General features: G+C 36.7%; 1 protein-coding gene across 1 annotated transcript in view; it reads left to right on the top strand.

Annotated features, from left to right (window-relative positions):
• SLC28A2 (solute carrier family 28 member 2) overlaps window positions 1-9,221 on the top strand; it is a 40,821-nt gene extending 31,600 nt beyond the window's left edge. The window contains exon 18 of the mRNA XM_029238436.1: window positions 9,027-9,221. Coding sequence (XP_029094269.1) covers window positions 9,027-9,144 — 118 coding nt within the window. The 3' untranslated portion in view covers window positions 9,145-9,221. The remainder of the gene's footprint in view (window positions 1-9,026) is intronic.
• The last annotated feature ends 2,903 nt before the right edge of the window (window positions 9,222-12,124 follow it).

Below are 12,124 nucleotides of genomic sequence, written 5' to 3'. Positions count from 1 at the left end.
TCACAGTGCAGAGGCACAGGCTCGCTAAAAGCCTGAGACCTAATCATAGGACTACAGAAGGCTTCCCCTTCCCCACACCTCACCACCACATTACTAAGGCCTATTTATAGCAGTTCCTTTTTAGGGTACATCATGTCCAGTTATCAAGAAGAAAGTACAAGGCCTGCTAAAAGGCAAAAAACACAATTTGAGGAGATAGAGCAAGCATCAAAACCAGACATGGCAGAGATTTTGATTTATCAGAGTGGGAATTTCAAACAACTATGATTTATGTGCTAAGGGCTCTAATGGATAAAGTAGACAGCAAGCAAGAACAGATGGGCAATGTAAGTACAGAGATATAGGAATCCCAAGAAAGAACCAAAAAGAAATGCTTCAGATCAAAAAACACTGTAACAGAAATGAAGAATGTCTTTGATGGCTTACTAGTAGACTAAACACCTCTGAGGAAAGAACTCCTAGCTTGAAGATATATCAATAAAGTCTTCAAAACTGAAAAGGAAAGAGAACAAAGACTGAAAAAAAAAAAAAAAAAACAGAATGGAGCATCCAAGGATTGTGGGACAAATATAAAAGGTGTAACATACACATAATGTGTATACCAAGAGAAGAACTTAATGTGTATACCAAGAGAAGAACAGAAGAAATATTTGAGACAATTATGACTGAGAATTTCTCCGAATTAATGTCAGACACCAAACCACAGATCCAGGAAGCTCAGAAAACGCCAAGCAGCATAAATGCCAAGAAAACTATACTTAAGCATATTTTGAAATTATAGAAAATCAAAGATAAAGAAAAAATACTGAAAGAAGTCAGTTAAAAAAAAAAGAGTATATCATTAAGCTGAAAGAACTAGTTACAGGACACACAAAATGAAAGATTTGAGGAACTAGAATGTTTGGTTCTTCAAAAGCAAAAGATGTGTGTATTAGTAGTGATATATGGGTGAATGAAGAGAGTTCTGAGAGAGGAGGCTGAAAGATCTTATAAGGCCTTGTGTGAAATGGTAAGGAATTTAGACTTTGACTTATAGAATTCTTAACACTGGTATGTTTTTTCAAAAGATCATGCTCGTAGCCATTTGGATGTCAGGGAGATCAATAAACACATTGCTGTAATACTCCCAAGTAAGAGATGATGAGAGCTGATACTAAGTAGTTGTGAGGATGAAGATGCACTAGAACAAGGAGAATCAATAGGATTGGTTATTGAAGTGAAGGGCAGGATAAGGATGACTGTACCCTTTCCAGCTTGGGCAAGTGGGTCTGAGGGATGCCATTCATTCACTGACAGGAAGAGGACTAGTTCCAGGAATGAGAGTAAAGGGGAGAGATTATGGCTTAATTCAGGTGGATATGTTGACTTGGAGGTACCTGTGGGACCATCAAGTTAAGCAACTCACAAACCAACTTGGGTCTGAAGTTCAGGAGAGAAAAAAGAACTGGAGATAGATTTGGAAGTTGTCATTAAGTAAATGATCTGTTCAGTATATAGGTAGATGTTTGGGTACCAGCTCCTTAACAGGTTACTATGGCAAGCTAACAGACATTACCCTCCTGTGTTTGGAGGTTTTCACCAGAGAAAGCAACCAACATCCTATGAAAAAAATAATCCTTTTGCTGTACTATTAAAGATGAATTATAAACTGGATAGATCATTGATCTGGCATAGTTATGACTCCTATGTTCTTGGGGAAGTTCAGTGGATGTCATTGTAAGCATAGTCTAAAGTAAATGAATGAAGTGAAAATTGCTAATTTGTGTTTAATGATGAGTTGTCTTTACATCACTGAACTTCACTAAAAAATTAGTAGAATACTCTTTCCTGGTCATTTCTGCCTTCAAAACAGAAACTGACTTTTTGCCTAAAGTCACATACTAAGTATCATTAGTGTCTAAAGTCTGAAAGAGAGAATGTTTTTGTCCAGTTCATTCATGCTAAATATATTTGGAGTGACTCCAGACCAAGATAACAACAAAGGAGGCTTAAATTTCCCTCTTCCTATGGATGCACCAAATGTACAGCTACACATGGAGTAATTCCCTCTAAGCAAAATCCAGAAACTAGCTGAATGACTCCTACAACTGAGAAAACACCCACATTGAATTGGGTAGGAAAGGCTGAGAAACAGTCTCATCATAAAACCCACCCCTGGCACAGCACCATATAATGGAAGGAAACTCCCAACTCTAAGCTTATCCCTAAGCAGTGAAGGGTTTAGACTGAACATCTAGTGCTCCAATTTTTAAGACTGTACTATGCCTACCTCCCCACCACCCCCCGCCTGCCCCACAAGGCTCAGTGTAGAGGAAGCAGTCAAAAATGTCCATCTCCCACTCTTTCCCTGGAAGGGGTTTGACTGCATACTTTCCAGCTGGTGCCTGAGGGTCCAGCTTCTAATCAGCCTGCATCTAGATGCTGGCTGCAATTCTCCTCTTTGGGACACTAAAGAGACCCACACTGAGACACATTATAATTAAACTGTTAAAACTAAGACAAAGAAAGCATAGGTAAAGGCAGCAAGAGAAAAGCAACTTGTTATATACAAGGGAGCTCCCATAAGACTATCAGCAGATTTTTCTGCAGAAACCTTACAGTCCAGAAAAAAAGTGGGATGATATACTAAAAAGAAAAAAACTACCAACCAATGCTTGGTAATGCTTTACCTGGCAAAGTTGTCCTTCAGACTTGAAGGAGAGAGAGTTTTTCAGACAAGCAGAGGTAGCTATACTTATATCACACAAAATAGACTTTAAGCCAAAACAGTAATGAGAAACAAAGAAGGTCATTATATAGTAATAAAGGGGTCAATTCATCAAGAGGATGTAACAACTGTAAATTTTTATGCACCCAACATGGAGCACCTAAATATATAAAGCAAATATTAACAGATCTGAAGAGGCAACAATACAATAATAGTAGAGGACTTCAGCATTCCACTTTCAACAACAGATAGATCATCCAGGCAGAAAATCAACAAGGAAACATCGGACTTAAACTACATGTTAGACCAGATGGACCTGACAATATTTACAGAACAGTCCATCCAACAACAGCAGAATACACATTCTTCTCAAGTACACATGGAAATTATGTTAGGCTACAAAGCAAGTCTTAATATATTTAAGAAGACTGAAATTATATCAAATGTCTTTTCTGACCACAATAGTATTAAACTAGAAATGAGTAACAAGAAAAAACCTGGTAAATTCACATATATGTGGACATTAAACAACATGCTCCTGAACAATGGGTCAAAAATGAAATCAAAAGAGAAATAAAATATCTTTACTCACCACAAGGAAAAATCTGTAACTGTGTGAGTTGATGGATGTTAACTTATTGTGGTAATCATCTCACAATATATACCTATATCAAATCATTATATTGCACACCTTATACAATGTTATATGTCAATAATATCTCAATAAAACTGGGGGAAAAAACTTGAAAAAATATCTTGAGACAAATGAAAATGGAAACACAATATACCAAAACTTATGAGATGCAGCAAAAGCAGTTCAAAGAGGGGAGTTTATATTGATAAACACCTACATTAAGAAAAAAAGAAAGATCTCAAACAACCTAATTTAACACCTCAAGAAAAAGAAAAACAAATTAAGTCCAAAGTTATAGAAGAAGGGAAATAACAAAGATCAGAGCAGAAACTAATGAAATAGAGGCAAAAACAGACAAAGAAAAGTTCAAGGAAACTAAGAGCCATTTGTCTTAAAAGACAGACAAAATAGACACATGTTTAGCTAAGCTAAGAAAAAGAGAGAGAAGACTCAAAGTCAGAAATGAAAAAGGAGGTATTACAAATAATAAGACAGAAATACTAAGGATTTTGAGAAACTACTATGGAAAATTATATCCCAACAAATTAGATAACATAGAAGAATTGGATAAATTCCTAGAAATATACAACTGACTGAGACTGAATCATAAAAAAATAGAAAATCTGAACAGAATGATTACTAGTAAGGAGATTGAATCAGTAATCAAAAACCTCCCAACAAAAAAAGCCCAGGACTAGACAGTTCACTGGTGAATTCTTCCAAACAGTTAAAGAATAATTAATACCAATCTTCTCAAACTTTTCAAAAAAACATAAAAGGAGTGAACACTTCCAAATTCATTTTATGAGGCCAGAATTACCTGTTGCCAAAGCCAGACAGGGACACTATAAGAAAAAATTACAGGCCAGTATTCTTGATGAACATAGATGCAAAAATCCTCAACAAAAAATTAGCAAACCAAATTCAACAGTACATTAAAAAGGTCATACACCATGATCAAGTGAGATTTATTCCTGGGATGCAAGGATGGCTCAACATACACAAATCAATAAATGTGATATACCACTGTAACAAAATGAAAGATAAAAACCATATAATCATTTCAATAGATGCAGACAAAGCATTTGACAAAATTCAACATCCTTACATGATAAAACTCTCAACAAATTGGATGTAGAAGGAATGTATCTCAACATAATAAAGGCCATATATGACAAGCCCACAGCTAACATCATACTGAATTGTGAAAAGCTGAACACTTTTCCTCTAAGATCAGGAATAAGGCAAGAATTACCACACTCACCACTTTTAATCAACATAGTATTGGAAATCATAGCCAGAGCAATTAGTCAAGGAAAAGAAATAAAAGGCACCCAAATCAGAAAAGAAGTAAAACTGTCTCTTTCTGCAGATGACATGATCTTATACATAGAAAATCCTAAAGGCTCCACCAAGAAACTGTTAGTACTGATAAACAAATTCAGTAAGTTGCAGGATACAAAATAAACATACAAAAATCATTTGTGTTTCTATACAATAACAATGAACTATTGGAAAGAGAAATTAATGAAACAATCCCATTTACAATAGCATCAAAAAGAATAAAATACTTAGGAATAAATGTAATCAAGGAGAGGAAAGATCTATACACTGAAAACTATAAAAAAATTGATGAAAAGTGGAAGGGATAAATAAATGGAAATATACTCCATGTTTATGGATTAGAAGAATTAATATTATTAAAGTGTTCATACTACCTAAGGTGATCTACAGATTCAATGCAATCCCTATTAAAATTCCAATGGCATTTTTCATAGAAATAGAAAAAACAATTCTAAAATTCATATGGAACCACAAAAGACCCCGAATAGCCAAAGCAATCTCGAGAAAGAAGAACAAAGCTAAAGGCATCACACGTCTTGATTTTAAACTATATTACAAAGCTGTAGTAATCAAAACAGTATGGTACTGACTTAAAGATAAACACACAGGGCTTCCCTGGTGGCGCAGTGGTTGAGAGTCCGCCTGCTGATGCAGGGGACACGGGTTCGTGCCCCAGTCTGGGAAGATCCCACATGCCGCGGAGCAGCTGGGCCCGTGAGCCATGGCCACTGAGCCTGCGTGTCTGGAGCCTGTGCTCCACAACGGGAGAGGCCATAACAGTGAGAGGCCTGCATACCGCAAAAAAAAATAAAATAAACACACAGATCAATCAGACAGAATAGAGAGCCCAGAAATAAACCCATGTTTTCAACAAAGGAGCCAAGAATATACAATGGGGGAAAGGGTAGTCTTTTCAATAAATGGCATGAGCAAAACTGTATATCCACCTGTAGGAGAATGAAACTGGACTCCTGTCTTACACCATATACAAAAATCAACTCAAAACGGATTAAAGACTTTAACATAAGACCTGAAACCTTGAAAATCCTTGAAGAAAATGTAGGGAGTAAGCTCCTTGACATTGGTCTTGGCAATGATTTTTTGGACTTGAAACCAAAAGCAAACGCAACAAAACCAAAAATAAACAATTGGGGGACTTCTCTGGTGGCACAGTGATTAAGAATCCTCCTGCCAATGCAGGGGACATGGGTTCGATCCCTGGTCCAGGAAGATCCCACATGCTGTGGAGCAGCTAAGCCTGTGAGCCACAACTACTGAGCCTGCACTCTAGAGCCCTCGAGCCGCAACTACTGAGCCCACACGTCGCAACTGCTGAAGCCCGCGTGCCTAGAGCCCATGCTCCGCAGCAGGAGAAGCCACTGCAGTGAGAAGCCCATGTGCCACAACAAAGAGTAGCCCCTGCTTGCTGCAGCTAGAGAAAGCCTGCACACAGCAACAAAGAATGAACACAGCCAAAAACTAATAAAAATTTTAAAAAGCAAAAAACAATTGGGACTTCATCAAACTAAAAAGCTTCTGCACAGCAAAAGAAACCATCAACAAAATGAAAAGTCAACCTACAGAATGGGAGAAAATATTTGCAAACCATATATCCAGTAAGGAATTAATATCCAAAATATACAAAGAACTTATACAGCTCAATAGCAAAAAATCCAAGTAATCCAATTTAAAAATGAGCAGAGGGTTTGAATAGACATTTTTCCAAAGAACTCAACCAAATGGCCAACAGGTACATGAAAAGGTGCTCAATATCACTAACTAGCAAGGAAATACAAATAAAAACCTCAATGAGATATCACCTTACACCGGTTAGGATGGCTGTCATAAAAAAGACAAGTGATAGCAAATGCTGGCAATGATGTGCAGAAAAGGAAACCTTTATACACTCTTAGTGGAAATGGAAAATGGTACAGTCACTATGGAGGTTCCTGAAGAAATTAAAAATAGAACTACTACCATATGATCCAGCAATCTTACTTCTGGGTATATATCCAAAGGAAACAAAGTCACTACCTGTACTCCCATGTTCACTGCAGCATTATTAACAGTAGCCGTGGTATGCAAACAACCTATGTGTCCACTAGCAGATGAATGGATAAAGAAAATATTGTGTATGTATACAATGGAATGTTAGTCATCCTTACAAGAGAAGGAAATCCTGCTATTTGCAACAATGTGGATGAACAATTACACTAAGTGAAATAAGCCAGACAAAGGCAGATACTGCATGGTCTCACTTATATGCAGAATCCAAAAAACAAAACAACAACAAAAAAGAACTCATAGAATGGTGGTTGCCTAGGGCTGGGGCATAGGGGAATAGGGAGAAGCTGGTATAATAGTACAAACTTTCAGATATAAGATCAATAGGTTTGAGGACCTAATGTATAACATGGTGGCTATAGTTGATAATACTGTATTATATAGTTGAGATTTGCTAAGAGAATAGAACTTAAGTGTTCTCACCAAAAAAAAAAAAAAAAGTAAATATGTGAGGTGATGGATGTGTTAACTCAATGTTGGGAATCCTTTCACGGTATATGCATATGTCAAATCATCACGTTGTACACTCTCTGTATATTACAATTTTATTTGTCAATTATACCTCCATAAAACTGAAACACATATACATATATACATACACACCAAGCCTGAGCTGTTTTCCTTTCTCAAGAGGAAAGTGGCTTTGGAGTACCATCTCACTATTTAGAATAAATTCAATTCTAAATCATTACAAGGCATAAATGTTGCTTCAGTGATGTTTGGACAGGAAATTCCCCAAAAGACTATGGTTATGAACTGGACAGAGAAGCAGACACATTGTATAGGATTTCTTGCTAGTACTATCTTGGGCATGAATGAGAAAATACGCTGAATTCTGTCCTATTTATTGGTTGGCCAAAAAGTTCTTTCAGTTTTGAAGTAAAAATAAAAGATACATTTTCCATTTTCACCAAGAACTTTATTTGAACAATGTATTCACTGTTTTGTTCCACTGCCTTCTGCCATTTTTCAGGCAGCTTCATAATTCCGTCTTCCCAAAACTTTTTATCTTTTTGAGCAAAAAACGGTCCCAGGTACCTTTTATAGTCTTCCGGGGAATTGAAATTTTTTCCATTAAGAGAATTTTGTAAAGACTGAAATGAATGGAAATCCAAAGGTGCAACTGTCTGGTGAATACGGCGGATGAATCAGAACTTCCCAGCCAAGCTGTAACAGTTTTTGCCTGGTCATCAAAGAAACATGTGGTCTTGCCATACCCTAATGGAAGATTATGCATTTTCTGCTGACTAATTCTGGATGCTTTTCTTCGAGTGCTGCTTTCAATTGGTCTAATTGGGAGCAGTACTTGTTGCAATTAATTGTTTGGTTTTCTGGAAGGAGCTCATAATAGAGGACTCCCTTCCAATCCCACCATATACACAACATCACCTTCTTTGGATGAAGACCAGCCTTTGATGTGGTTGGTGGTGGTTCATTTCGCTTGCCCCACAATCTCTTCCATTCCACATTACTGTACAGTATGCACTTTTCATCACCCATTACAATTAGTTTTAAAAACAGAATGTTTTCATTACATTTAATTAGAGAATCGCATGCAGAAATACGGTAAAGAAGGTTTTTTACGCTTAACTTATGTGGAACCCAAACATCAAAGCAATTAACATAACCAAGCTGGGGCAAATGATTTTCAATGCTTGATTTGGATATTTTGAGTATGTCAGCTATCTACTACGTGGTATAATGTTGATTGTTCTCAATATCTCGATTTCACCACTGTCAACTTCAACTGGTCTACCCAACCGTGGAGCATCGTCCAGTGAGAAATCTCCAGCATGGAACTTTGCAAACCACTTTTGACATGTTTGATCAGTCACAGCACCTTCTCCATACACTGCACAAATCGTTTTTTTTTTTTTTTTTTTTTGCATTTCAGTTGCATTTACCTTTCTTGAAATAATAAAGCATAATATGCTGAAATGTTACTTTTTTCTTCCATCTTCAATATTAAAATGGCTACACAAAAATTCACCAATTTTGATAAGTTCTTTTTTTAAATTGCATGCTGATATGACAGCTGTCACAATACAATCTAATACAATTGTTTCGAATGAAGTTAAAGACAACTAAGTGCTACTAGAGCCATCTTATGGAAAAAACCGAAAGAACATTTAGGCCAGCCCAATATTTGGTCATTGTGATTGGATTCATTAATAAGTTTCTGTTTTTGTTTTCACCTGCTTGGTAGAACTTATTGATACATCTTGTTGCATTGTTTTTATCTGACCCACTATGTATCTCTCTGGCTTTTCATTTCAGTACCTCTCTGAATGGCACCAACCCTCCTTCTTTTCCTGGTCCCTGGGAAGATAAAGAGTTCAGTGCCATAGCCCTTGCTAAATGCTGTGACCTCTACACCAATGCTGTCTGTGCCTAAAGCTGGTCCATTTCTGTAACAATCCTGATCTGGATGGCTTTTTGATGGCAAAGTTATTTTCGTACTCAGAGTTCTCATTCTACAGCTAATTCACCTTGATCTTTAATAGTAAATGTAAAATATTCATTTTGGTTCACTGTATGTCAGTAATGAAAATTAGCACTCGTTTTTCCATTATTTGGATGAACCAAATGAGAAATTCCTTATGGGCTCTGTCTGAGCTTAGAGCTGAAATAATAAATATTACGATGTCAAAAAATGTCTTTCAAACCTTGCCTTTAGTTGCCATCTTAAAAATTATGTGATGTGTGCCAGAACTCTTCTATATATGTTTTGGTAAAACAAATATGGGAGGCAGGCACAGTCTGCCTTGGAGTTTGATGAGTGTCATTCCTCTCTGCCCCTTACTGAAAGAAGACGTATGCAGGCAAGTTATTCAAAATCTTGTACCAGTTTTCTTATTGTAAAGTGGGAAGAATGATGTTTGCCCTGTTCACTTCAAGATTATAATAATCAAAGCAGTGTGTGGAAGTTGTTGGAAGATGTAAAAAGTGTTTCATGACTCTGTCCTAAAGATGCTACCAGAAAACTACTGGAGCTAATTGATGGATTTGGCAAAGTAGCAGGATACAAAATTAATGTACAGAAATCTCTTGCGTTCCTATACACTACTGTTGAAAAATCTGAAAGTGAAATTAAGAAAACACTCCCATTTACCACTGCAACAACAACAAAAAAATATCTAGGAATAAACCTACCTAAGGAGACAAAAGATCTGTATGCAGAAAATCATAAGACACTGATGAAAGAAATTAAAGATGATACAAATAGATGGAGAGATATACCATGTTCTTTGATTGGAAGAATCAACATTGTGAAAATGACTCTACTACCCAAAGCAATCTACAGATTCAATGCCATACCTATCAAACTACCACTGGCATTTTTCACAGAACTAGAACAAAAAATTTCACAATTTGTATGGAAACACAAAAGACCCCGAATAGCCAAAGCAATCTTGAGAACGAAAAACGGAGCTGGAGGAATCAGGCTCCCTGACTTCAGACTATACTACAAAGCTACAGTTATCAAGACAGTATGGTACTAGCACAGAAACAGAAATATAGGTCAATGGGACAGGATAGAAAGCCCAGAGATAAACCCACACACATATGGTCACCTTATCTTTGATAAAGGAGGCAAGAATATATGGTGGAGAAAAGACAGCCTCTTCAATAGGTGGTGCTGGGAAAACTGGGCAGCTGCATGTAAAAGAATGAAATTAGAACACTCCCTAACACCATACACAAAAATAAACTCAAAATGGATTAAAGACCTAAATGTAAGGCCAGACACCATCAAACTCTTAGAGGAAAACATAGCCAGAACACTCTATGACATAAATCACAGCAAGATCCTTTTTGACCCACCTCCTAGAGAAATGGAAATAAAAACAAAAATAAACAAATGAGACCTAATGAAACTTCAAAGCTTTTGCACAGCAAAGGAAACCATAAACAAGATGAAAAGACAACCCTCAGAATGGGAGAAAATATTTGCAAATGAAGCAACTGACAAAGGATTAATCTCCAAAATGTATAAGCAGCTCATACAGCTCAATATGAAAAAAACAAACAACCCAATCCAAAAATGGGCAGAAGGCCTAAATAGACATTTCTCCAAAGAAGATATACAGACTGCCAACAGACACATGAAAGAATGCTCAACATCATTAATCATTAGAGAAATGCAAATCAAAACTACAATGAGATAATCATCACACACCAGTCAGAATGGCCATCATCAAAAAATCTAGAAACAATAAATGCTGGAGAGGGTCTGGAGAAAAGGGAACCCTCTTGCACTGTTGGTGGGAATGTAAATTGATACAGCCACTATGGAGAACAGTATGGCGGTTCCTTAAAAACTACAAATAGAACTACCATACGACCCAGCAATCCCACTACTGGGCATATACCCTGAGAAAACGATAATTCAAAAAGAGTCATGTGCCAAAATGTTCATTGCAGCTCTATTTACAATAGCCAGGACATGGGAGCAACCTAAGTGTCCATCAACAGATGAATGGATAAAGAAGATGTGGGCACATATATACAATGGAATATTACTCAGCCATAAAAAGGAACAAAACTGAGTTATTTGTAGTGAGGTGGGTGGATCTAGAGACTGTCATACAGAGTGAAGTAAGTCAGAAAGAGAAAAACAAATACTGTATGCTAACACATATATATGGAATCTAAAAAAAAAAAAAAGAAATGGTCATGAAGAACCTAGGGGTAAGACGGGAATAAAGATGCAGCCCTACTAGAGAATGGACTTGAGGATACGGGGAGGGGGAAGGGTAAGCTGTGACAAAGTGAGAGAGTGGCATGGACATATATACACTACCAAACGTAAAATAAATAGCTAGTGGGAAGCAGCCGCATAGCACAGGAAGATCAACTCGGTGCTTTGTGACCACCTAGAGGGGTGGAATAGGGAGGGTGGGAGGGAGGGAGATGCAAGAGGGAAGAGGTATGGGGACATATGTATATGTATAACTGATTGACTTTGTTATAAAGCAGAAACTAACACATCATTGTAAAGCAATTATACTCCAATAAAGATGTTAAAAATAAATACAAAGAAAAAAAGTATTTCATGACTTTGTATGTGGAATCATTGCTATAAAATGTATTGTAATATATAATTAACATATAATTGACAAATGCTGCACTTTATGTTGGCTGGAGTTGCCCTGAAGTAGACCTTGGATGTTATCTGAATACTTTGGGAAGGATGCTGTTAGAGGTACCCATTTGAGAATGAAAGTTGCAGTTTAATGCCCTTTACTTATAGCTTACTGGGTTTCATTTCATTTTTCTTTTTGTATCAAAACAGTGTATCACAATGGGCATTTGGACAATTTAAACATTTGGATAAAATATATAATTGACAAAATTTTAAAGAAATTATGTGA

This window comes from Monodon monoceros, unplaced genomic scaffold (genome assembly GCF_005190385.1).
Source record: "Monodon monoceros isolate NGI ecotype Baffin Bay Population unplaced genomic scaffold, NGI_Narwhal_1 Super_Scaffold_21, whole genome shotgun sequence".
In the NCBI taxonomy this organism is placed as follows: Eukaryota; Metazoa; Chordata; class Mammalia; order Artiodactyla; family Monodontidae; genus Monodon; species Monodon monoceros.
This window is presented reverse-complemented; position numbering and strand designations above follow the sequence as displayed.